Raw genomic sequence first — 27,462 nt, 5'->3', positions numbered from 1 at the left:
AAAGAGCCATGTCATGACTTGTACTGAACTGAAAAATGAGATGTACGAGATGTACTGTATAGCACCTACCTTGAACAAGGAAGTCTGTAAGTGGTCAGTCTCAACCTTGGACTTCAGCAGCTCCTGTCTCAGCTCTGTCAGCTCTACTTCCAGCCTGTCTCTCTCAGCGTGGGCTGTCTTCAACAGGTTTTGCAGCTCAGTGCTGTCACTGGCACTTTGCATGGCCTTAAGCTCCCCCACCTTTTGTCTTTCAATGTCCACCTGCGCCTTCAGTCTACTGTTTTCAAGTCTGAGGCTTTCTGCCGCTGCCTTCTGCTCCTCTGCCACTCGAGTTGCGTGACCTCCTGCTTTCAGCTCTCTGTCCAGCTGGGTCTGCAATCTGTCCACCTCCTCTTTTAGGCCACGCACCTGGCCTTGGGTCAGCTGGTGCTCTTCCTCCAAAGCCCTGAGGCTTCCGGTGAGCTGCTGCTGAATGGCCACCAATTTTTCCCGTTCAAAGCGCGAGCTCTCCACCAGCTCAGCATACCTTTGCTCTAACTCAGCCAGCCGAGGTCCTTGACTACCCAACTCTTCCTCCCGCTCGGCATGAGTGTTTGCTTGCTCCTGAAGTCGCACAGCCAGCGCCTCATTCTTCTGGGCCAGCACCTCCATGTGTTCCCGCCGCTGTTGAAGCGAGGTCTGCAATAGTCGTTTTTCCTCGGCAAGTCGCTCATTCTCAGCTGTCAGCTCCTGTACCACTTGCTGCTGGTCCGCCAGCTCCTGCAATGTTGCCTGCAGTTCCTCTGATGTACTATGATGGTTTTCCTCCATCTTGTGAATCTGTTCTGTTAAGCTCTGCACGGACATATTTTTACCCTTTGTGATATTAACCACCCCTGCAGTGAGAGCCTCAGCACTGACATCACTGCTCACTGACTCCGAGTATGACGGGATTTTTTCAAACTCAGAGGGGTTACACGACAGAGAGTCCTTCGAATCTCTTGAGCTGGGAGAGACAGAGGTTTTAGTTGGGCTGCCAGACGAAGGGGGGGTATTTTGTGGTGGCGAACAGCTGGTGTCGGAGTTCAGGCCATTTACGAAAAGCTTCAAAGTGGTGTTTGAACTGGAACCTTGGGAAGATTCCAAGCCAAGCAGCTTCTCCTTTAGCCCATGGTTCTCCTCTCTGAGGGCTGCCAGCTCTTTCTGAAACTTCCCATTTTTCTCCTTGAGTTCACCAACTAGAACAATGGCTTCCACCACTTGACCATGCTCTTTATCGTCAGTTTTCTGCTGTGAGACGGCAGTAGGAGAGGACAAAGCAGAGGCAGAAGAGGATTTACCTCTGCAACGCTGCAGCTCCATCTTGAGACTGCTGATCTCTGAGTCTTTTGCTTTGCCTTCAGCCAGAAGCTCCTTCACCTGGCACTCCAAACTTCCCCGTTCCTGGCCCTCTGTATCTCCCCGAGTCTTAGTTGAACTACGTGTCTGTTTTGCCAGGGAGGAGAGGCTGGAAGTGCTGGCACTAGAAACCATTTTCTTTGTAGAGGAGCTCCTCAGCTGATCCCTCAATGGAATCCTGTCTCTTGTCATAATGGAGTGGATTTCTTTAGGGGCTGGTATTCCAGACTTCTTATGTGCTTGAGCACCTAAAAACAAGAAGCGCATACTGTTGGTGTTGGGATGCATTTTAGGGCATTTGCAGTGAAAGTCTTATCCATCTCCCAGACCCTACCACAACACATTGGGGGCATTTCAGTGTCCATAACCAGAATGGGAAATTCTCTTATTGGAAAGCTTTTACTGCACTTAACATAATGACCTCCAATTCTTCCAGAACCAACTTCAACTGCGTCAAGAACGACTAAAACATTCACCTATAAGTCACAACACAATGCAGCAGCTCTTACTGATATTAAATAAAGGGCTTTATCATGATTCGAAACCTATTTCTTGTGAGCTCCAGCAGTGGGGTAAATAGTGCGCTCTATAATTAAACCTTGGTGTGATGTAGAAGGACAATTATGATTGATTTCTCGTCAGATAAATGAAAGAATGCATATGTTAAACAGAAAATATATGTATTGTGAATTAATTTTTGATATTTGACAGAGAATTACAGCACCAATTGTCTTTGCTAACATCAAGCAAGAACAAAAAAAAAAAAAAAAAAAAAAAAACAATTTTTTTTTTTCACTTTTTTCTCATAAAAAAACCATTACAGCACCATTTGTCTTTGCTAACATCAAGCAAGAACAAAAAAAAAACTTTTTCACCTTTTTCTCATACAGAACACCTCTGGTAAACTTAGCACTGTTTTCTGCCAACCACTGTCTCAGCATAGCCTAAACGAGTTATTTCAAAGACATTCATATAACCCATATATTTGTTTTATTTGTTTACTTAAGCAGCTAACAGCCTCCCAGCACAGGGGGGTAGCTGAGGCATGACAACTACAAAATCGCTCGGGCAAACTGCGAATTAGTGAACAATACAGCTAGGGTAGCGAACAGACAATGAACGCTCTGTCTTCCGTCACAATCATGCTCTTGCAGCAGAGGCTAGACAGGCAGCCTGCACAAGGAAACAGACAGAGAATCACTGAGAAAGTGTGGACACAGACATCATACACACACACACAAATGGCCTCGATCGGAATGGAAATGTTACATTCTGTCTTGTTAAAGTGCTCTGTCATTGATAAACACTGATCTTTTTTTTATTAAATAAACTTAAGTCTATGTCAGAAGCTGCCAACACTGACACTTTATCATAGAAACAAAGTGGTTTAACATTCCTAAGGGTGCAGCTGTGGTCGGAAAAATAAGTGCTTTGAATAAAAGAAATAAAGAACTGATAAAATCCTTTCGTGAGGGGTCACCAAAGCAAAAGTAATGTGGTACATGTTTTTTTTTTGAAAGAACTGATAAAATCCTTTTTTGGGGGTCACCAAAGCTTCTGTAAAGTAATGTGGTACATGTTTTTTTTTTTCCAAACGATGACATACAATACCTCATTTGGGGTTGAGAGTAAATATATTTGAAATAAGTAATCTTGACAGAAAAATGTGAAAATGATTAAAGAGTTGGCAACTTTGAATTTCACTGCAAGATGAGCTTAACCAATCCCAATCAGATAAAAAGTATCATTCTAATATTTTGAATATCACAGAAGCTGGTTATCTTCTAAATACAGAGTTTTTCAACCTTCTAGAACACGTGCCAAACTCAGGACCGGGGGCCAAATCTGGCTCACAGTGTATTCAACCTTCTAGAACACGTACCAAACTCAGGCCCGGGGGCCAAATCTGGCCCACAGTGTAATTATATTTGGCCCGCGAGATCATCAAATGCGTATTAGAGTTGGCCCGCATATATACTGGCAGGACTTGTAGCGTTAGCAGTGTATGCGCCATGTTTTAGGACATACATTTTTTTGTTGGAAGGAACTCGAAAGGCTACAGATAAAGAGACATATAAGAAACGAATACCACTGATGTGTGTTTTATTTCAAATTTAATTTCTCGTGTGGTTATATTATTAACCCCACCTTCTATACACATTGATTTTTATGTTTTTATTACGAAGTATGTAGTGTAAGAAAAAAATGTGCTATTAATAACCTGAAGTTTCACTTCAAAAAAAAATCACAAGTTCATAACTAAGCCCAACTGATATTTTTGTAAATAGTTGTTCACAACATTTTTCCATAATGCAGACATTAGGCCAAAGAATATTACTGGTTGTTTTGAAACTGCAGATGAATTTATATTGGGGTTTTGGTTGTTTTGATTAAATTTAAACTGCAGATGAATTTATATTGGGGTTTTTTTTTTGTGTCTCGGACTACGAGATTATTCACAATGAACCTGCCCGTACCACTTAGACTAAGATAAGATTCTGCCTCAATTTATGTGCACTGTCTTTGGTAACCGTTTGTAGTTACATCTACGAAGCACTAAATCTATTACAGCCAGCAGTGAAATTGCTCTCTGGTGAGCACTTCTACTTCGGTTGGTCATAAAACAGCTTGCTGTAATTCATAGAACATCGCACACACTGTCAAATACTACCTGTTAAATAATGTTCTAAATGAATGAAAGAGAAAATGCCATTTAAATAAAATGACTCTCTGCTCGTAATGATAAAATAAAAAAAATGCATTTATGTTCTTTATAGGTTAAAAGATGGCCGGCTAAATGTTACAATCCTGACCAGGGAGACTGACACAAACACATTAAGTTATTTCATGGTCACAGTGTAGTTGACAAAATTCAGCTTCTTTCTCTCTAAAGAGGACAGGCATTCAAAATCCACAGCAGAGGCTTTGTGGCAGCGCATGCCAAAAACACCATTTCAGTTAAACGCAACCAGTATCTGCACAGGCACACTTCAAAACAGGAAGGTCATTGTTGGTGAGTCACGATGTTCAACTGCAGGTGTTGACTGCAATCAATTGCTGTATTCATCTTCGATGGGCATTTAAATGGGAAATTTGTGCCACAACGTGCTACCTTGTAATTCACGCGAAAAAGGTGGACTGAAGTCGTTTCATTAGGGGTGCGTGTGAAGAGAACGCTCGTCTCTGTCACTTTTGTTCCTCTGTGCAACAGACAGAGCATACTAAGTCAACTGGCAAATATCAGACAGTTGCTTTGACTCAAGCATTCCTTTCCCATTACTGGAATGTAAGAGCAGAAGCGTTAAGAGATTGCTTTTCAGTGATTTCTTTGGGTTTTGAAAAAAAAAAAAAAAAAAACGTGCGTGTGTCACGTTACACTTTTTTTTTGAAATGCTATAATGAAAATCCAAAAAACGTGCGTGTGTCACATTACACTTTTTTTTGAAATGCTATAATGAAAATCTGATTCTGTATAAGTCCCTGTTTTTTTTAATTTTACATTATTGCAGATTTGATTAGAGAAAGTCCTGCCTTTTGAAAAACTTAATTTAACTGAAAATAAAATTAGAATAGGAATTCGTTTACTCCATGTTTGACGCCAAGAATGAACTTTCGATACTAAGACTTTGGCCTTAAGTTACCAAAAACAGGACAAGTAACCAGTGTGTGCTTTTTTAGTGGCTGATGGTATCCATTGTACCAGTTGTGTGTTGCTAAGGAAATTTTGACTAACGTCACTTCCTCAACTATCAGAAAGTGAACACAGTTGTTTCCTAATGTGAAACCGCTGCCCTTCATCAATGCCCTGGTACAGGGTGCAGATGTGCACTTCCGCATTCTTTAACTTGTTGCAGACTATAGCGTCATGGTCAGAAGCAGCATTTACACAACTAATAATAATAATTTGATCCCACATTTAGGACACGTTAGTGTTAACAGCAGATCTGCTGCAACAGGCTGCCCTTTCAGGCACTCAGTATATGGTTCCTCTGGAAAGTGAACTACCTGCTCTCTGCTTTCGGAGGCGGGCACTATCACTATCAAACCACTAGTAAGAGAAATGAGAAATTATGAAATATCAAACTGAACCACTGTAACCCAAGACACTTCTTTCTCAGTTTGTAAGACAGGATCGGCTATACTATGAAGAAAGGAAATTCCCTTAAACCTCCAGAACTGTTGATCACAAATACTACTAGTCTTCCCAGAATTAAGTAATGGTAAAAGAATACATAAGAAAAAGTCCATCAATCTTAGAGAAACTACCTAAACTGGTAACTGAAAAATTATTATAAAAAATATTTATTAAACCATAAAGCCATCGTTTTAAAAATAACCTCCAAGAACCTTTAATCTATGGAATTTGATTTTGATCCCTTGACAATTAACATTTCAGAAACCACAGCCTCCCATTGGCTGTTAAAACACAGCATATCATGGCCAACCTCAACACTTCTGAGTAGAGTTTATGCATTTTTTTTTGAAGTATCAGCTTTATATTTTCCATTAGCTTGTGTTTATGAGCGAACACTTGTGGATTTAAAAATAAATAAATAAATAAAATGAAATTGAACAAAAATAAATAAATAAAATGAAATAGAGGCATAATAATGACCTTTTCTTTTCCCTGCAAAGACATTTCCACCAATCGAGTTTGAATTTGGTCCTTCTCGTTTCACACAGGTTTTTGTTTTGCTAATATTAGCCACCAACTCCGTCCGATGAAGCCTAGCTGTCTCGGTCTTGTAACACTTAGTCGCTATGGCGTGTGAATGTGAATGACATCATAAGCCCTGATCCAATGATATACTGCTGGTAGTCACGTCTGTCCAGGCAAAGCAATAGACAAACGCAAATAAAAATAAGAACCAAGAAGAAGGAGGAATCGTGTTAATTGACAGGTGCACATTGTTTGAAGCAGAATTGAAATGAATTCCATCGCCTTGGAAACTTGAATGTGTGGTAAACAGTCAACTCTAAACTAAACAAACAGGGACAAGCTAATCGTTTTCAAGTATGTCTAGTCTCTCATGCAGGACCGTCCATTTCAATTCCGCTAAGCACTATCCTCCAAATACAAATGTCAATTCAATGAAGTTACGTCGTTTCAACACACACTAGTCCATGTGTCAAACTCAAGGCCCGCAGGCCAAATGTGGCCCGACAAGTCACTTTGTGTGGCCCGTGGCTCAGTGTTTTCCTTGCCCGACTCTCTCTCCCTCTGAACAAATTTGATAACATATGCGCAGCATGTACACAAGCAAACCTTAATGCAATTGTCTCTAACAGAAAAATTAAAAACATTCCTATTCTATGAGACTCGACCTCAGCAGACCAGATAATATCATACTCGCATCATTTCCATACTAGCAGAACATCCTTACAACCAACTCACATGGGAACTCCATCAGTTATCATTAGACTGTCTATTGACTTCTTAGTGCTTTTTATTAAAAAAAAACATTTTACATTAACACAGACAAAACACAAAATACGCAAAGACAACAGAGTGATGCTAAAGAACAACAGCAAGCTACGGTAAAAGCAGACCTGACTCCTTCTCTTCCTGTCTTCCCGCCTGGTTCCCCATATTGGTCCACTCCGCAACTCCCACTCTGTGCACCCACGTGGACTAATCCAAGAATCCGCGGCTGAAGGGGAGGTGAATGTCTTCTGTTCACCCGCACCAGTCAAACAGAGGGAACACAATGGAACACAAATTCCTTCCCGTATATCGCTTCTTCTCTTAACTTCCCGCTTCCTTCCAATACAGTGTGCGCATGTGAGTGCATTTGTAAAGAGACAGAGAGACACTGTGTCCCGTGAAAAAGGTTGAAGTTGAAGAAATATGTGAATGTGTGTGTGTGCGTCTGTACTCTAACACGCGCAGCGCTGTGTTCATTATCATTATGATGACTGAAATCAGCTCAGAGGAGGGGCGGGGCTTCCCAGACTAGTCTCCTCTCACCTCCTCCCAGCGCACACGATAATGTATCTCCTCCCTCTGCTGTCAGCCAATTTACTCTCACTAGTAGTTTAAACAATGGTTGTAGATAAACCATCCATTTGACGAGAAGTGAAAGGACCGGCATGCAGGGTGAAAGCAGTGGGCAAGGATAAAGGAAGGAAAGAGGATCAGGAGGAAAGGAGAGGCAGACGGTATTTGTAATTTTGGCAGTAGTAGGAGAACACAATCCTCGGTGAACTCGCAGTTTCGGACCTTGCTTCATCTGCGCTACTCAAAAGTACAACATTTATACACACAAATATCCACTAAATTGGGGAGGAACATACTTAGCTGGGAATAAGAGGCAACCCCAGGTTTTCAGAACCTTTTCATTTCAAGAGAAGCAGTTTTGGATGCTAACTCCTGGGTGTAGTCATTACACAATATTACAGTTTATTTTTAACAGCATGTCACACTTGGTTTATTTAAAAAAAAACAAAAAACAACTCACTTTTTGGAGTTACAGAAAGTAACAAGTAGGAAAAAACTAAGAAGCAAAAATCTCAATAATCAATTGTGCAAGATTTAAAGATTAAGTGATTAAGATTGCATTTTCCCCCATTATAGATAGATATAAACAAATATATTGATAATATAAAATAATAATAATAATTAAGAAAACATTTTATTTTATTGTTGTAAAAATAGGTAATATGAGGGACAGCACGACACAGTGTCGGGCCACTAAGCATCGGAGAAGGACTGGGAGTGAGGTCTCGATTTAGATGATAGAAAGAGAGATAGAGAAAGAGAGAGAGAGAGAGAGAAAATGAAAGCAAGAAATAAGGTGACGGGTAAAATAACCCAGCGAAGGACAGTGAGTGTCGAGTGGAAAAATGGAGCTCAGCTTGGTACTCGTAGCCTTGGTAGTGTCTCATAGTGTCTCATACCTTACAATTCTTCGTACCAATATTATATGCTTTATACTTTTTTTTTAAATACTTATTCTGTAGTACATTTAAGGGTTAGAATAAAATCGAGTCCCATTTGTCCGTCAACATAACTGCAACACTATCACAGACGTGTAGTGCAGAGTGCTATTTTAAGATGTTTTAGCATCTACACTATTACATAAGCCCAAAGCTCCTGGTTCATTTCGCCCACACTCTTATGAGAAGAAGTGTTGAGTGCATAACTTAGTCAAATCAGTTTTATATATATATATAAAACCAAATTCACGGAAACACATTTGTCTCAGTTGACTTCATGTTTTTAACATTTGATTTTTTTTAATGAAAAGATCTTATGATTTGATGCTTAAATCAAGTGTTTATGACATGTCTTTTTTTTTTTTTTTTTTTTGTGTGAAACACAATTTCATTAGCATTTTTTTACATAGTCAACAGAAGTATTAGGTACAAGTTTATAATTCCATATTAGGAAAAATATCACACTATTGTACTTTAAGATGCACAGTATGCCATCCCTAAATCTCACTGAGGAATTTTTATATTGAGCTCTTTTATAAATAATATATATATATATAAAACATGCTTCGTTTTTTACGCTACATGCATTTCCAGAGGAAAAACCCTCACTGGGACTTGGTGGTATTGAATTAATTAAGCTTAATTCTTTTTCAATAGCAGTTTTCTAGATTTGTACTAGAACTATTTATATTTCCTTTATAATTTCACACTGTATAACAGCTTATTTAAAAAAAAAAGGGTTTTATATTTTATTTATATTTTTCTTGTTTTGAACTCGGATGTGATAAGAGGGAAAGACATTCATTATCCAACGCAATAATTATTTTAAGCAAAAGAGACATTTCCTACAACAAAGGATCAACACAATAACATAGATAAAACTAATCTAATTTCTGCAGTCAAATTCAAATCATTACCAACTGCCATACATATATCATTATTCATTATGTCAGGTTTATTAAGTTTTTTTTTTTTCACTTTACTCATTTATATTTATTATTACTTATTTAGCTCTTCACCCAGGTAAATGCTAGAGGTAAAACTAAACATTCTGCCTTAAATAATTTCTCCGGCTCTCCTAGAAGCACAAGAGTTAGTACTCTAGTAAACAGAGTACAAGGAGTGTTCTTTTATTATGTGATAACGCCCTCTAGTGGCCCTAAGCCGTATATTAATATTGTGATATACAATAGTTTGCCAGGTAGAGTTACATTTTGCTGTTGTTTTTGTTTCTTTTCTGTCCTCAAAATATGAACCAGTGAAATAGGCTTTTTAAACAAAATAACAGAAAGGTTAGAAACTAAATTTCAGAGTCAGTCCACCTCCTCTATCATTTACAAAGGATATCAAGGATATCTTGCAACAAAAATTGGCGGAAGTGATGATGAATGGGGTGATTAGGAAGAGTGAGGTTTTTAAAACTTTGACGTCACTGATAAATAATCTTTTGGGAGCAGTCTGTGGCCTAAAGTGTTGGGCTTGTAATCAAAGGTTGTGCCTTGAATCGTGGGACTGAGGGAGTGGAGTACCCCTCATAAGTTAAGTAACAATTAAGTGTGACAATCTTTTTTTTTTTTTTTTTTTTTAACCATACATTTTGTTGAAAGGAACTGAACCTTACCAGAGAGGCTGCGTGGTCGAGCATCAGCCAGATCTGAGATGGCTCCTGTGGTTACAGTCTTCTTCATCCTTGAGCCTGCAGCAACCAGCGTTGGCTTTGCCAAAGCGTCGTCGCTGCTCGCTCTCTTCAGCTGAAAACCACATTTGCTGTTAACGTCAACATTATGACATTGAGAACATGACAATGACAGTTCAGCTGAAGTCACAACATAGTACGCAGAGTGCAGTGTGCTACTGACTCACCCTGCTGAGGCGCTGGTCTGCGGCAAGCGTGTTTGAGGATCTGGAGGTCTTCATGCCTATGGACCCATTTGAAGAAGACGAGGCAAGGGAGGTTTGTTTGGAACGCTCCTGGAGTCCCGACTTGGGCAGCCCCACCTTGGTGGTGCCCACTTTGAGCATGGCTATTTGACAATCTGTAACACCTTTAGAAAAAAAAAAAGAAGGAAACCTTAAACCAGTATATCTCTCATTTTCAAAGTAAGTACTGAAAACCCGAAGTCTCAATTTCAATAAAATCCAGCCATTCTGAAATCATGGGGATGTTTTGAATCATGAATTTAACAATATAAATTCAAATGCATTTTTAGCTACTCTCAGCCCTACTCAGCCCTCTGATTGGACTCAAGCCTCCAGGAGCAAGTGAGGCCGGCCTATCGTCCAGGACGTATGCTTTAAATACTTTCCCAACTTTCTAAATCGACAGTATATCCACAGTGCCTCATTTGACTTGCCCAGATTCTAGTCATTTGAACCAGTTTCTCGTTCCAGACCAGTAGAATGCCTCATGTCAAAATATCAATTCTTTGTGAAAGCTGTTTGACCTACTGTGGTAGATGTATTTTAATATATGTTTATGCTGATAAAGCAAAAAAAAAAAAAAAAAAAAAAAAAAAAAAAAAAAACAGCTTCGTGGTTGCTTTTGTGGCACCCACAGTTCCTGCGATGTCAACACTGTTGAGCTTCCTTATATTTAAGGATATTAAATATATTTATATTATATTTATATGATATATATTATATATTATATATATATTATATATATATATATATATATTATAAAAAATATATATATATTTATATTATATATATTATATTTGACACTGAAAGTGACTTATGGTATGTAAAAAAAGACCGAGAGATTTTCATGTACCATAGAAACGCGGGTTTGCCCTTTATTGATTTGCTTTAGGAAACGTATTCTCCGATTGTACTGCAGTAACCGCAGAGAAAACTATGTTTATGTGTACGACATTTCTTTGACCAGAAATCTAAAGAAAAGTACTAGAGTAAAACTCTGTTGTTGTGCCCAAATATTCTAAAAAAATAAATATTTTTTCCCCCCAAAAAATAAAGTAGCTGGTCACCATGGGACCAAGAGACAGACAATTGACGAGTCTGTCTTCGTTTCCCATTGTGCCTTTTGTTGTTATTAATGGGATGGAATTATTGATCTTTTTTACTTATTCTGTATTATCAGTAAACCCACTTTCATTCTATTTCTGTGCTGAATTTGTTATAATTCAATAGTATTGAATTATGGTGACTCTCTCTCCTTCGATCCACTTATATAGTTAGTGACTTTATGACACTGTATGAAGTATGACACACCGTCCCCCACTTCTGACTTGTGGTATTATGTTTAGTTAATGTTGTTAGTAAGAAAAGACAGGGGAAAAATAAATCTAAAAAACTGTTTTGTACATATCTAAAAAAAAAAAAATCAGCTGTTATACCTTATTCAAACAGGGATGGAACTACACAAAAACTAACACACAGAAGTGTAATTATTATCCACAAGTGTCGAGGCCATGGCGATGAGTCTCTGTATTTTCTAATGAGATGTGAGACAGAACGGTGCACACACAACCTAACTGTCTTTGTTTTGACCCACAGAATACATATTCAGTTTAACCCAAACGACATCCAGGATCAGCAACATCACTCGGGCGGCTTTCTTAAAAAGCAACTTTTTGTACGGCAGTTAAAGTTCGCAGTTCGACGAAACACAAATATTTGAGATAATGACACTGTGCTTAACCTACACCCAGAAAAATAAATCCAAAAGCCAAATGTAATTTGTTGTCACCACAGTCCATAAATAACATGTAATTATCTGCTGTAATTACATTAGTTCATAAGACAGGAAGATTAACGTCAAGGCTGAGCGGATGCCAGAATGGAGCAGTTTCTTAGACATCTCCTGACTGTTGCCAATGGCATTGGATTGCTGTCATTAGATGAAGAGAAATCGTGTCTGCTGATATCAGTTTTGGGTCGAGGCCCAAACTGCCTCTGCGCTCTGTAGACAACTTGTGGTGATGTTATATAAAAGAAGATAGAATGATAATATTGTACAAGCACTAAAGCCTGAGATAACATGTAAAATATTAGACACAGAATCTATAAACAACAGCAACAAATACTTACTAAAGGTCCTTAAAGTATCATTAAAAAAACCTCATGTCTAATTACACGGGGAAAACACTGTCGCAGAGGTCCTGCTCGGCAAAATGTTTAAAACAAAACCAAGAATTAGTCTCTACAGCCCACCGCTGTGTGAGCATGAAAAAACAGCCGCCACTTCTCCACATTCATACTCGGATGTGTAACTTGCCCAGTTCAGTTTGCCACGACCACAAAATGCCTCGGATTATAAAAAGAAACTCGAGCTGCCAGCCCTGACCATTCAATGACCCTAAGTGTATGTTGCTCTGAATGTGATCTACATGTGAAAGGAATGTACCCTAACATTATTTGGAAATGACTGCGATAACACACTGCTCTTACTGCCTGTTTCAAAGACGGTAAACACTACCTAGAACGTGAACGCTGCGATTGCAGCCAACAATTATTTGTATCTCCAGTTCACTCATTAACAACTAATGGACTTGCCTTGTATCTGGGCTTGGTAGGATGGCTGATAAATAACATTTTTTTTACAGACTTGGTTGTCTCCACCTTGTCTGGATTTCCTCCACCTTACAGTAGTTTGACCCAAAAAATCCCATAATGTTCAAACACCACTTTCCTTCAAAGCAAACAATGCCAATAAAAGAAGCCAGTCGTTCACATCTGAAAGGTAAAAAATTCAATAAAGTGAGACAGAAAAGGAAGACAACAAAACGTTGTGAGGTTTTACCCACTGTCTCAGCGTGTGCCCTCTGAAATCCCTGAAGCACGGTTTACTAAAAATATTTCGTCCACTGAGAGATTTTGAGGGCAAATATGACAAACAGGGAACGAGGACTGCTCGCCTCTGCAGCAGTCATGATGAGGAAGTACCGCAGGCTGCTAACTGCTCTGTTGTTTATGTCGTTTCCTCCTCACTTTCTCTCAAACAACAACAACAACAAAAAAATGTAAACATTTTTTTTTAAAGCAGTTCTTTTTTTTTTTAGGATAGTTATTGGTCATTCCATTCGTCTGTGACCGAAACTTGTAAAATCATAGCTGTAACGTTTATCCGTAACAGTTATTAGAGAAAGATGTTAATAACTCTGTATTTTCGGATGACTTCTGGGCGCTTTGTACTGCCCACAAAGCACTGACAAAGCCAGTCTTTGTCAGTGCTGATATGGCTGCTATAGCAGCAGACACACTACATATTGTGGTGGTGGCTGCTTTTGGAAAAGGGTCTTCATTTCTTCCCCTCATAATCTATTTTGATTTCAGTTTCATTCCAACAATGTCATGTATTCCGAGGCAGTTAAAAACCTGTGGGTTGAAAGTTTTCTGCATTCTGGCCTGTGATGAAACACTTCAGTTTTTGTGGCAAGTGGAAAACTGAACAACTTGGCCTGACTAACCACACCCCTACAATACCACAAACCTCTTGTAAAAGGGCGCAGCACAGTTGCAAATGTTTTTTTTTGGCGCTGCAGACTCTGCACTGTCTCACACCACCGCAGATAGAAATTTTAGGTGTGATATGATTCACAGTACAAAGAAAAAAAAAAAAAAATTTTTTTTTTTACACCAGTCTATTTTTCATGTAAGCATTGGAAACCTAAAGACGATTGTTTTCGGACAGCTCAGACATATTCCAAAATTCACATGATGTATTAGTTATCTACTGCACAAAAACACAAGTTGCGGGTGTCAGTTTTATAATTGACGACCAAAGTGCTGACTTTAAAAAAAAAAAAAAAAGCCTTCATGGTAACGTTTGATGACTTGAAACTACACCACATTTGATTCAGTTGTGCATATTTCTGAATGGAAAAAGGGGGGAGGAAATAATTCTTTGATGGCAGTCAGAGCAAACTTTGTAGATGAAAAGACACAGCCTTTCTCAACCAGATCCTGTAGTAGAGACAGAACCAAAAACTGCAAATCACTGTGAAGCATCAACATGTTATTTAGAAAAAGTCTGCTATTTATTCTCATGTGACTTGATTTAGGACAAGGCCCTACAAAATGAATGGTGTCAGTAATACCAGATGGGAGCCACTATATTCAGGTTTAACCACAGACACTCAGGTTTTCAATGTCTGACAATTTGGCCTTCCTCCAAACATAAAAAAAAAACCCCAACAAAGCTCCCTTCCTCCCCTCCGACCCAACCCACGTGCAACCACATACTCAATAGCACCTCCTGTGGCAGCCTGTGTGATACTCACACTGTAAATTTCCCAAATGTGGGACAAATAAGAGGCTTTTTTAAAGGGACTTTTTTTTCAAGCAAAGAAACAAAACAAAAATAAAAAATATGACTAAAAATGTATGTCCAACTAGTTCTCCTTTCCACTGCACAGGTCCATCAATTCCTTAGGCTAGTTAAGCCTTCAGTTTACATTCATGCATCTGCTCAAAAAGCCAGGAAGAACACCTTCCAACACTGACTCACTTCCTGGCTCACAGACATGTCACTTGTTATTGTGAAGTTAAATACGCTTTATAATCAATGGGAAATTCTGACAAAGACACAAAACCAGTCAGCCACTCAGGACTGGTTAATGGTCTTTTTTTTTTCTTTTTTTTTTTGCCTCTGATGAGGTCACACAAGAAGCATGCACTGAAAGAGAACAGAGCAAGCGTTAATAAATAATGATGGGCACAGTGGGCTCTGTCAGATAGGTCTCTGGGGGGGTGGGGGGGTTCCTGTCATTGTGCGTTAAGAGACAGGGTCCTTGGACAAAACCATAAACAGGCAAACTCCTTATTGTTGCTTGCAAGTCACCTCCATTAGTCTACAGGAAAGACCACTGACTCAGCTTCTCCGCACCGACAACAATGCTGCACACAATATATGAGTTCACTCATATATTTTTTTTTAATTTTATTAGATATTTAAAATGTTCTGTTTTTAATTGCATTGGCTATAAAAGTGTTACTATAGTCAAAATTTGAATTGACTGAAATGATGAGTTGTTTGTAGTAACAGTATTGTTGGCAGCCTGACTTTTCCAGTTTTCCGTTTCTATACTGTTGGCAGCCTGACTTTTCCAGTTTTCAAGAAGTATTGATGGATGTTATTTTTAGTCAAACAACTGCTGCTTTTTACAAGCATACTGACACGGTTTAAACAAGACACAATAATATGGCTTATTTGATTTAATGCGAATAACATGACAAAAACATTTAAGCTTATCTACTGATGCATTTCTGCCTTGGATTATAACAAATATTGAAGGTAAATCATTTCCTGTTTTCCTATCAATTATGGAGAAATATGCTCAGAATTTATGAGCAAAGTGATTTACTGTCAATTGTACCTCTCAAGCATCTGTACTGCACCTGGGTCTGAGAACGAAACTTGCCGTGTTGAGCTGGCAAACGCATTATCTTGCCAAGAGTGAAACAGGAAGAGTTTGGAATTTGTGTGCGTGGCCTGCTGTGAGACAGACTCTGTTCTCCTTCCGAGTTCCTCTTTAATGTGAGGTGATAACATACACACTTCCTCTGCAGAAGCTGCGTCAGAGAAGTGGAAGGTGATTTTTTTTAACCCCCTCCTCCCAAACAAAAGCAGAAAAGTCAGTATTCCACCAACCATCTAATTACACTAATTACAGGTGTAAAAAAAAAAAATTAAAATAAATTGCCTTATAGTTAAATGAGCAGGTAGATGGCAAAAAATCTACCGTACAAGTATAGCCCAGCTGTGTCCACACTTTTTTTGGCTGCTTTTTTTAACTAGCTAACTGACAGAATATAGTATATTAATTAGGTAAAAATGCATTTCATTGGTGACAGATACTGGTATTAAAAGGACAAACTAAAAACCAAGTATTTGATTTTTGTTATGAGAAAACGTTATACATCTTATGCTGCATTCACTGACACTAGACCAGATTCACATTCTGTAAAAAAAAAAAAAAAAAAAAAAAAAGGCAAGACTAAAATGTAGTCCATTTGCAAATGCATCCATATATACAAACAAGCAACGCATACATTTTAGTATAAAATATAGAATATAAAAATAAGGCAAGACTAAAATGTAGTCAATTTGCAAATGCATCCATACATACAAACAAGCAACCCATACATTTTAGTATAAAATATAGAATATGTTTTAACCTAAAGACCATGAAACAGCTGATAAGACAAGACATAGCAAGGGAGCTGCTATTCAAATGACCGGGCTAAAGTGCTCTACCTACATTGAAAATGATGCATATATATTTACTCATATAAAGTTAACATACTTTATATTTACATGATATGTTGAGGTACGTTTCTTACAGTATATGAGCACTACTACACACTATTGGTAGATCCCAATCTAGTTGGGGAAATAAGACATTTTTATTTATATAATATGTTCTACATGACCATGCCATTGTGTTGAAAACAAATTTCAATGCATGTCCTCCACTGCTGAAGAATACATTAGGCTGATAATTGCTTGAGATGATTTTTTTTTTTTTTTTTAGCTTTTTCTAAAACCCTATAGCCGACAAATGTCCCTAAAGGTAAAAATCTAATTGGATAAGGTCTGGGGATCAGCATAGTTTAGTTTAAGCAAAAAAAAAAAGAGAGCTAACAAGAAAAGTGCCATGCTCAAGATCTGTACACTAGTCAATAACTAGTAAGGCTAGTCCAGATGGCAGCAGTTTCTACACTAATCTTTTCGTTTTTCATTATCTGTGACGGTGCTTTTTTGCCTAATAAATTTATAATACCATTTTGCTGTAATAAAGCTTTGTACTTATTAAAACAATGTAGCAAAATACACCACTGTTTAGTCATAATTACAGTTGTGGTTATATTGTGCAAAATGTATTTCACAAATCCCAATTTGTCAAAATATAGTTGAGGAAGGAAAACCGATTCAGACTTCATGCATATTTTATTTGGTTCATCCTCTCTCCTCTTTCTCAGACCCTGGTTCCCCTGAGAGGCAAACATCCTGCTTCAATGGTGTCAGAGTTCTTGTTTAATATAGAGTCAAGCTGCTGGACTAAATGTATGGAGAGTGGGTGGATTCCCCCAGAAAAACAAGTGTAACATCGATGAGAACATAAAAAGAGAACCACATTAGAGTGACCAATGGTTTTCCACAATGACCCAGTATCAGAGCCATTGGGCAGTGTGACCAGAACACAAAACACAGACTGAAAGATCTCTCATGCACTAGGGTGTGTTCACTTTAACTTGCAGTATATGGAAAGGATAGTTAACAATAGACCAGACCTATTTTGGCTAGCACATTTTTACACAACAGCAAAAGTACATCACATGTAACAGGTGAAACCTGTCTGTCCAGTTCACCTTCACACACACAAAAAAAAATTTAAATAAATAAAACAATTATCTCACACTTGTAACTAGCTTGTCTACATGTTTTTATTGCCCACAAGGCTTTGGTAAAATTAAGCGTGACACTCGGGAGTTGAGATGAAATCTTAGCTTTACCCAAGTGACCATTTCGCAGCAGCATTCCTTTAAGCAATCCAGTCGATGGTGATGCTTTTCAAGAATGCAGGCTGTTTCCTGTATGTTTCTGAAATGAAAACCAGAGGCTTAGAAAAAAAAAAAAAAAAAAAACTTGAAGTCTGCTTTTTTTAACTAGCTAACTGACGGAATATAGTATATTAATTAGGTCGAAATGTATTTCATTGGTGACAGATACTGGTATTAAAAGGACAAAGTATTTGATTTTTGTTATGAGAAAACGTTATACATCTTATGCTGCATTCACTGACACTAGACCAGATTCACATTCTGTAAAAAAAAAAAAAAAGGCAATTCTGCTTCTATGCAAAACTAAAATGTAGTCAATTTGCAAATGCATCCATACAAACAAGCAACCCATACATTTTAGTATAAAATATAGACTATATTTTAACCTAAAGACCATGTATTTCTGGGCCCACTGAATAGAATAGAAGGTTTATGCATAACTGCAAGCCTCTGGAGGATCCTAGACCTTGATGTTCGCGGGACTCCATGGGCACCAGCAGCTTCAAATATCTGTTTGCTTTGTGCATTTGTGCAAGTTTTTTTTTATTTTTTAGAAAAAAAAATACTGTTATGATTAGGAGGTTTGTTCAATAACATTTTAATTGTACTCTAACAGTTGATCGCTGATGACTGTCATTTACATCAACTATTTAGGAAAATAAAAAAAATACCATTTGCATAATAATTTGAAACGCAGTGTAGAACCACAGATGAAGGGGCTCTGGACCATGATCATGTGACTGACTGAATGCCATGTCTGTCCTTTTGTTGTTCTTATCAGTTTTGTTTCCATTTGCAGTAATGACATGCCACTACAACAGTGTGCAGACCAGACCAGACCAGACCAGACCTGGCTTCCACACAAGCTCAGTGTTTTCTTCTGACCAAAACCCCAAGACACAAATGAGACAAATTTACTGGCCAAACAAAAAATATTACATGGAAAGAATGTGAAGAATATATAAAAAAAAAGAAGCATGTGCACATTAGAGCAGGAAGGCCACAGTAATGGCCAAACATATCAGCATCATTATAGTTCTGTAAAGACCCTACACTAATTATACTAGGTAATTGTTGAAAAAACATCTATTTGGTATTTACATGTTCATTTCTCTTAATAATCTTAATAATAAAAATAATTCTCTAAAAAGCTGGGGAAAAGACACACCTGATACACAGAACTGCACTGAAAAAGATTCCTGGCACCATTAACTTCATATTTGGTAGAACGACCTTTGGAAAAATAACTGAATGACTTTCTTACACTGTTCTACTGGAATTTAAATCACTCCTCTTTGGCAAACTGATCTCTCCACGTGTTTCAAGGGATTCTCAATACTGGCCATTTTAGAAACTTCTAGCATTTCTAAGTGCATGTGATCATTTGATCAGTGTTAAGTTGTCCAACAACAAAAAAATTGTTTGCGGAAGCATGGTACATGCTTAGCTTAAGTCAGCCACTGAGAAACCGATTATAGTACGGCAATAATCTTGAAATAAGACCTTTTATTGTTTCGCTTAATGGTACTTACTAATTAAAGAATGCTGAGACAAGGAAATACGTTTGATTACAATAAACGGTTCATTATTACTCTGCAGAGTACCAGGAAGTTTCTCATTCAAAGTAAAACGATCACTTAAACTACCTGTACTCAATAGAGCCAAAAAACGTAATTATAATTTTAATTTAATTTACCTCTGTGCTGATGTTTTTTCCACACAAGTTTTAGTAAGAGGGGAATGTGAAAAGACATTCCATTTGTCTTCAATTAAAATTCATTGTTATACATTAATTTCTGATTGAACACAGCAGGGAGGGATTCTTTTCAGTGAGAAACCAGCAGCACCGCTCCCTGTTTAAGCCAACTTAAGCTGTCTGGATAATGAGTTAAAAAGAAGATGAAAGTAAATGTTAAAAAAGAAGAATAGGTCAGGGCTCCAGGTTCAACAAGGATCAACAGAACAAAGGACAAAAAGTGTTTTCCAATTTGACCATCATGCTTCACTTTGATTTTAAAAAGTCACCTCTATGTATGCCATTCACTCCCTGTCTTATTGCACACACTGCCCAGAGGCTAAAGTTACGATTGTCAACAGTTGTTACTCACAAATAACACTAGCACTGACTTCAAGAAAGATTAGGAGACCAATAATTCGGATTTGAGCTCAACTTTTTCCCCAGTCTTGTCCCAACAACCATAGTCTTATGGTTCGTTGGGGTTTTTATTTGGTATTTTTGAGAAAGTCCTGTAAATGTACCACTGAGAGGCCACTGGTCTCTCCTGTAAACTTCAGCTCTATAATTACAATATTCTAAACCCATACTTTCTTTGAAACTATGGACAAAGCCTCAATTTTCCTTCACATCAATATCTTTTTGTAAGCAACAAGTAAGTAATAAGGAACAAGTACATTTATTATACGTAATAACAAGACGAAGAAGAACTTCCCCAGCCTTGGATTTATGTAATGCTGCAAAATATAAAAACTTTTAGTAACACTCTTACACCAAATGACTCGCAGTAGCTTAGTCAGGATAGTGGTTTACTATAACAAGGCATTTAAACAGCTATTAAAAACCACAAAGTACAACTTTTACAGCCAACTAAAATCAGCTGCCTCTTGTTGGTCTGGTTCACATGGCTCTGATCTAATGAAGAACAAATGGCCAGCTGATCATGTGAATAAAAATTGCTTGCAGCGCACTGGTGTAGGTCCAACAAAGACAAATTGTTTGCCATGCAATGAAAAGGTTCCAAATTTCACATTTTGCTGCCGGTAGCCATTACAGCAAAGTGTGAAACGTACACAAATGAAATTGAACCCTTTTAACTCTTGCACCCATGGTAGCTATAAAAAGAAAAGTGTGTCTGTGACTCCTCCAGTCTTACAAAACACACAATAGCTTAACACAATTGTAAGTGACACATCAATCAATCAATAAATCAATGAATTGTTAAAAATCTAAAATGTAAATACTATTTCTTTGTTGCTTTGTTGTTATTTTAAAATGTTCTTCCTCCATTAGGTGTGCTATAAGGGAGTTTATATGCACTGAGCCCAAAACATTTTTTTTTTTTAAATTTTGAACTAGATTAAAATTTATTCCACAAACAACATACATTTAGCTTCTTAAAATTGATTCCACAAACAACATACATTTAGCTTCAATGACAGGCTTTAATAACTGGTAGTTTAATATAATGAAGTTGTGGCAAACTAACTACAGATTTGTACAACTTTGTACACCTTCCAAAATTCCTCTGTTAGTTTAAACAGCAGATGACTGATTTTGACCTGTATTGCTTGCACATTCTGGGTCAATGTCACCATTTTTACAGTTTACACTTATACACACCCAAAACCACTTAGAGAAAACGCCCAAAGTAATTGTTATTTATATAAAAAAGTGGATGGTTATAGCACATTTGTATATGGCATGTTACAATATTGTTTATGAATTCCCAGCATTTCGACGTAGTCGATAAGTAATTTTATTTCACACTAGAACTATGTTTGAATTTGGTATTTTCCTCTCCGTAATTTTATTTCACACTAGAAATATGTTTGAATTTGGTATTTTCCTCTCCACTGAAGGAAAGACAACGAAAGTGCCATATAGCTAACACTCAGTGTACAATTGAAATAATTCTAGTTGTAATTAAATTCAATAAGTTATAATAATAAGTAACGTGACGTCAGCAACGAAGAACAACACATTCGGGACGAAAAATTGACATGATTCAAAATTCGCATCGCGGTGAAGCCGCCATAAATTCGTGCCGCGAGCTATTCAAATTACACCGCGAAATGGTCAATTGGCGTAAAAAGATGTCCGCTGGACAAAAATATGACTAGCACCGTTGAAGGAGGACACCAGGTTCACAGAGACTCAGTCATGACGTTGAAAGGAAAAACACATTATTCATTATTACTGCTGCTGTGACTTCATACAAACTAACGCCGTCTCCAGTAACTAGCCACACCATTCTCTCTGACATCTGTCATTTCCAACGACAGCAGAGAAACGTTACCGGAGAAAGTTATTGCGCCAGAAGCCAGTGAATTAAAATAGTATTGCAAAACACGTGGTCAGTGGGAATACAATTGGACGATAATGTATTTTTAAGCTTACCTGTTCGTTAAGCTGCCGCTGCTCTTTGATGTATTGTTTTATCACAATGATACTGCCGCCGTCGCACCAGACTAATTCGCGTGTCAACAACTGCAGTGGCGTGTGCTGGAACCGGTAGGTGGAGCGCGTGAATCTAGTTTGACGCAGTGTACAAAGTATTGTGGGAAATGCTGTCTTTTTAAATGACAAACGACCGGAAGCGTCATAAAGGCAGAAAGAGTCATGCGCCTCAAGATATCTGGTTCCATGTACTACTGAAAACGGAGCCGTTCTATTACATTTGTTTTGTTTACAACTATTTGTTAACGTACTCGTATATTTCCTAATTTTTATTGTGTTATAGTATTTCTTTTATTAAATAAACTTTTAACAGTCAATGGAATCAGTCAATTGTTTGGCAAGAATGAATCCTTGATGACCGATTATTCTCTGAAAGTAAGGCACGAGTGCCACCCTGTGGCGCTTTGTGTACTCTGTCAATTTCTTTGGTTTGTCTTTCTACCGGTTTTATTATTTTTAGGGGCGCGGGATGGTGAGTTTACCGATTCCTAAAAACCAAGAGGCATTCAAAACTACAAATATATGTGAACTAATTAAGTCTGAAAAGCTCCACAAAGTACATTGTAATGTCCGTAAATAAACGTCATGTGTCGCGGTTTGATGACGTATGACAAGTTAGAGTCGAATGTGCTAGCAGTAAAGTAAATAAATGTTTAGCGAATTAGAGATATATATTAGAGATGAGTACCTTATGTGTGTATACTTTTACTTGTATGTAATGGGTGCAATTGTGATATTTAAAAAATTGTTTGAGCATATCCCTTTTACAGTAGCATTAAAATGTAGTGAATCTACGACATGTTAATTGTTGGATACATTTACCTACATTTCCGCCGTCATCAGCAGGCATGGCGGCCTCCTTCACGGGTGCTGCTGGCGTTCCTTCCGCGGTGTCTATGGCTCCCTCAAACCCAACAACTCCGGTTACGGTTGGAACAAGCCCAGACAACCCAACTCTTCACTACAGCATGATCCTGGAGCATCTCATTGGGGACAAGCGGCCTGTGAAGGAGCTGAACCCCGCCGTTATGGGAGCACTGCCCGTGCCCGCAAACGGAACACCTTCTCTTCTGCCTCCTGTGTACTTGCACAATTGAAAACTATTTGTTTTTGGATGAAAATCAAACAACTTATTTAATTTCAGGCCAAGTAAAGTTTGAGTCAGTTGTATTCTGTTTGGTTTTTTTTTAATTATTATTATTATTTTCATATTTTTGACGACACTAACCATGTAGCTTCTGCCCTGTGGGTTGTTGTCATTGCCGTTTCTATGGTTTCATTTTATTCATTTTTTTTCCCACAGGGTTTGTTCTTGGAGGAGCCTTTGGTATTTTCACTGCAGGAATTGACAGCAATGCGGGCATTGACCCCAAAGATCCACTAAGGACACCGACAGCACGAGAAGTCCTCAAAGACATGGGTCAGAGGGGGATGTCCTATGCTAAAAACTTTGCCATTGTGGGCGCCATGTTTTCCTGTACAGAGTGCATCATAGAATCAGTAAGTACACGTTGGTGCTGAGGTAGTACTGGAATAGACAACAGCAAATAAGGAAATATACATACATACATACATATACATATATGTATATACTGTATATATATATATATATATATATATATATATATAGTATATGTGTGTGTATATATATGTATGTGTATATATTTATGTGTGTGTGTGTGTGTGTTTCACATGGTAATGAGGACGTGAGCCACAGGTGTAGAGGGCTGAAGGGGAGGAACACAGGTGAAGATAATGGAAACTGATTGGCTGACAGATGAAGCCAAGCAGGCAGAGGAGATCACGGCAGGTGTGAGAGAAGGACACAAGCAGAGGACGATAGCGGTAAGACAAGATAAGGACACATGAAAACCCAGTTGACGTGTTGTGTTGTTTGTTTTGTTGAAGGTTTGGTGATACGTATTGATACGTTGTTGAGTGAACCTGTTAGTGACACATGTCCCTCACAGCTACTGGACGTACATTGTATCATAAAGTGGTCTCAAAGCTGTAAAATCTGTCTAGAGATTTTTTTATATATAACCTTTACTAGGTCACATGACCATTAAAATACTCATGCAAATTTGTGCAAACAATTCTAATATAATGACCAGCACAGCAGTGAGGGTAGAGCTATAAGAACATCAAGTGGAATGGGAGGTGGTCTGTGCTCTGGTCCTGGTCCCTCATCAGCACATGCATGATTACACCACATGCTGGACCAGGCCCCAGTTGGAGAGAGGTAGGAAATGAAGCTCCATATGTGCTTTAATTCTACTCTCTCTCCCTCTCTTTCACATTACTCCATCCACTCTCCTCCCCTGGTACGCGGCCTCCGAGTTCTGCCGCAAGGTTCGACAAAATGACTTTGTTTCTGACAGGTTTTCTCTCTGTCTCTCTCTCTGTTCTGCAGCTGGTCTAAAAGCAGGAGTCCTGGGATGTGGAGGATTCGCTGCTTTCTCTGCTGCCATTGAGTATTATTTGCGCTGAGCGGAGCGTCTCTGTGGGGGCGGAAAAAACCCCAAAAAACTTTGTCAGTGGAGATGAGTACCACGATAAATGCCGTGCTGTAAATATTTACCCGTACGTCGAGGACTGCTGCAAAGGCAGAAGGGACGATTTCAGCGGAACCAACTTGTTCTTTTGTGTACAGTGATGACTCATGGAACTGAACGTGTGTTCTTTTATATTTTCTTTTCCTAGCTTTACATCAGTTTTCTGCGGGAAGTTTATCCAAACAGATCATTTCCATGTGGAAATAAGCAAAAATCATTGTGGGTGGTCTTGAGACAAAGGTCACTCTGAGTCACAATGATTTCAAATTAGACTCGGAACACGAGACCAAGCTGAACGTGATCTATGTCCTCGTGTAAAGCTAGTATCATTAGGCTGTGTCTGATTTGCATTTAAATTATTTCGAAAATAAATACTTCCTTAATAACTCCTGAGGTTCTGAAGCATAGTCACAGATTGTGTTCCGGATACAACGTGCTGTAATATATGTTCCTGTCTTACAAGGTGCTGCATAGGACACAGGCTGTGAAAAAAATTAGTCTTTAAAAACAGTTCCACTGGCAACAAAGTGCAAATGCAAAAAATTGTGAAAATAGAAAAGAAAAAAAAATCCTGTCCTGAAATGTTTACCCTTTGTATACAGGAAACGACAATTATCGAAAAATTCCTGTCCTGAAATGTTTACGCTTTGTATACAGGAAACGACAATTATCGAACATTTGGTAATAAACTAAAGATAGTTTAGTCTAGTGACCTGAATGTCATTTTAAGGTCACATTCGACAATTAACAGAATCGACCGCCAGGAGGCGCCACATACTAAGATGTAAAAGTAGGCGTAAACTGCTAACGATTCTTCAAGCATTCTGTGTCAGGGTTGGTTGTATGATGTGATTCACGTTAAAATATATTTTATATTGTATTCCAATTGAAAGTTACTAACTAAAAAAATATATGTATTGGTTCTTTTAAGCATATTCAGCATACAGTATTCCGGAATGTTAAAATCTTAAACTAAACAGTACAATAACCAAATATTCAAATACTTCAGACAAAGTGAAAGTGTTCCGGGAGATTTTATTTTACTAAAAAGAAAGTTCACATTGACATTTAACCTCAATAATACAGTATGTTGAAATTCTTCTCAAAAACTTTTTTTTTTTTTTAAATTTTAATCCTATATTAAAAATATCAAATAGTACTCATCTAGCAGTGCTTACAGTATTCAAAGATATGTTGCAGGCCGGGCAGCAGGAAGACTGGCTTTGTACAGAGCAGAGATGGTGTTTGCCAGTGTGAGTGAGGCTCTATTAAAAAAAAAAAAGAAAAAAAAAAGACAACCTAACTGTGTGCCTGCTTTGATTGACAAGCTGGACATGCAACGCTGGCAACTACACAAATGATTCTATACATTACAGCTGTGCAGTAAGACACTTGGAACAATACATCAACAGAATTTTTTTTTCTTTTTTTTTTTTTCCTTTCTACTTTTCCCAACAGAAACCCTTGTCTTCATCTGGAATTAATTGGAAAAAAAAAAAATTTGGAGATTTTTTTGTTTTGTTTGTTTTTGGTACAGTTAACTAAACCATTGATGTGTTGAATGAGTAAACCTGACTAAAAATAACACAACTACCTGCATGAACTTCAAAAACAGACTCCTTTGGAGCACTTCTCTAGTTGCACACAACTGTACAGGCATATATTTATATTTATATATTTTAAATAAATAGGGCTTATCCAAGCCAGAACTCGCAGGGGAGGACAGTTCTCTCGGTCCAACCGTAGTCACGTCGCCAGATTGATGTCCCCCATACAGGTTCCCCTTATCCCTTAAACATACACCTACCCAGATACACAACCACTTGAGTACATCCGTACATCACCCATACAGCGCACGGAGTCTCCTCCGTGACTTGTACAAAACCAGAAGGACATGATAACCGCATGATTCAAATAAAAAAAAAAAAAAAAAAAAAAAATCTCAATGCCATTTTCTGGAATAACTCCGATAAGAACGAGAAATAATTTGCTGCAGAATTATACAGGTTTTTTGAGATCAGTAAACAAAAGTGCACGGAACGGAAACGAAAACGATAACGATGTCGTCGAAACCCGGGCTGTGCTCCTCGGACTCCTACAGACGCCTCCACTTTTCCTCGCGGTTCCGTGCTCCTCACTTTACAAACGAGACATGATGACATGATGAAGAGGCAAGAAGGAAGTCTGCCTCACCGCCTCCGATTCTCCGGTTCAGGTGTGTGTATATATGTGTATGTATGTGTGCGCGCGTGCGCGTGAGGTGAAGGGGTATGCAGTAAAGACGCGCGTGCGTGCGTGAGGTGAAGGGGTATGCAGTAAAGATGAGCTGCCTTCTGAGAGGAGACACAAGGCAGGAGGACGAGGAGGAGGAGGAGGAGCTTGCCAAGAGGGCAAGCACCGTGACGTGTGCGGAGTCTCCCAGTCATGTGGCGACCCTGAGGAAAGTGTGGCAAGATTAAACGTCCGTGGAAAAGTAGAGTGTGTTGCGCTTGAGTTCCGAAAAGGAGATGGGAGGATGCTGCAGGTAGTAGAGCAACACCTGGACCTGAGAAGGACAAAGTACAACGGGATTAGAATGTGCCGGCTTTCGTTTATCTTCAGCCTTTTTACAGTTATTCAAAAACAGTTGTTTTTTTTTGTCTTTGAACTGTTTCAAGCTGGATTAAGAAGAAGAACTCCCCTTCACCGCCCAAACTGAAATACTATTGAGAACCTGGTAACGTGTATATTTTTATACACGTGCAGTGGTACACTTATGTCCAGCGTACAATATACCATTGGAAGCCCCTCACGCCACCCCTACTATTTGAGTCTTAGTCTTAGCGCGTTCTAGTCCAACAATCTAAAAGGTTGAACTATGCAAAACCTAATCCA

The 27,462-nt window shown here is 38.3% G+C and overlaps 3 protein-coding genes and 1 long non-coding RNA gene across 8 annotated transcripts in view; 2 read left to right on the top strand and 2 right to left on the bottom strand.

Moving 5' to 3' along the window:
- specc1 (sperm antigen with calponin homology and coiled-coil domains 1) overlaps positions 1-22,982 on the bottom strand; it is a 50,812-nt gene extending 27,830 nt beyond the window's left edge. The window contains exons 1-4 of one of the 5 annotated variants that reach the window (XM_025065423.1): positions 22,856-22,982; positions 10,177-10,358; positions 9,935-10,064; positions 70-1,625 (exon numbers count right to left, since the gene is read on the bottom strand). In XM_025065423.1, coding sequence (XP_024921191.1) covers positions 70-1,625; positions 9,935-10,064; positions 10,177-10,358; positions 22,856-22,883 — 1,896 coding nt within the window. In that variant the 5' untranslated portion in view covers positions 22,884-22,982. Of the gene's footprint in view, positions 1-69; positions 1,626-6,927; positions 7,815-9,934; positions 10,065-10,176; positions 10,359-13,075; positions 13,220-21,973; positions 22,106-22,855 lie in introns of those variants that run through there. The other 4 variants (XM_008332348.3, XM_017041841.2, XM_017041840.2 and 1 more) reach the window with 4 other exon arrangements.
- Positions 22,983-23,260: 278 nt separating this feature from the next.
- timm22 (translocase of inner mitochondrial membrane 22 homolog (yeast)) lies at positions 23,261-24,976 on the top strand (the record flags this gene model as incomplete). The annotated part of the gene is made up of 2 exons (XM_025065836.1): positions 23,261-23,533; positions 24,386-24,976. Coding segments are annotated over 2 exons (411 nt in total), but the record flags the coding sequence as incomplete, so codon positions are not given.
- Positions 24,977-26,752: 1,776 nt separating this feature from the next.
- On the top strand, positions 26,753-27,132 carry LOC112488595 (uncharacterized). The gene is made up of 2 exons (XR_003052827.1): positions 26,753-26,848; positions 26,889-27,132. It is a non-coding gene; the product is annotated as an uncharacterized LOC112488595 (long non-coding RNA).
- The window catches only part of abr (ABR activator of RhoGEF and GTPase), an 88,907-nt gene continuing 88,443 nt past the window's right edge, over positions 26,999-27,462 (bottom strand). Inside the window, 1 exon segment of the mRNA XM_008332330.3 lies at positions 26,999-27,133. Within this exon segment, the coding sequence (XP_008330552.1) occupies positions 27,044-27,133 (90 nt within the window). The 3' untranslated portion in view covers positions 26,999-27,043.

This window comes from Cynoglossus semilaevis, chromosome 19, assembly GCF_000523025.1.
Source record: "Cynoglossus semilaevis isolate Cse_v1.0 chromosome 19, Cse_v1.0, whole genome shotgun sequence".
Taxonomy (NCBI): domain Eukaryota; kingdom Metazoa; phylum Chordata; class Actinopteri; order Pleuronectiformes; family Cynoglossidae; genus Cynoglossus; species Cynoglossus semilaevis.
This window is presented reverse-complemented; position numbering and strand designations above follow the sequence as displayed.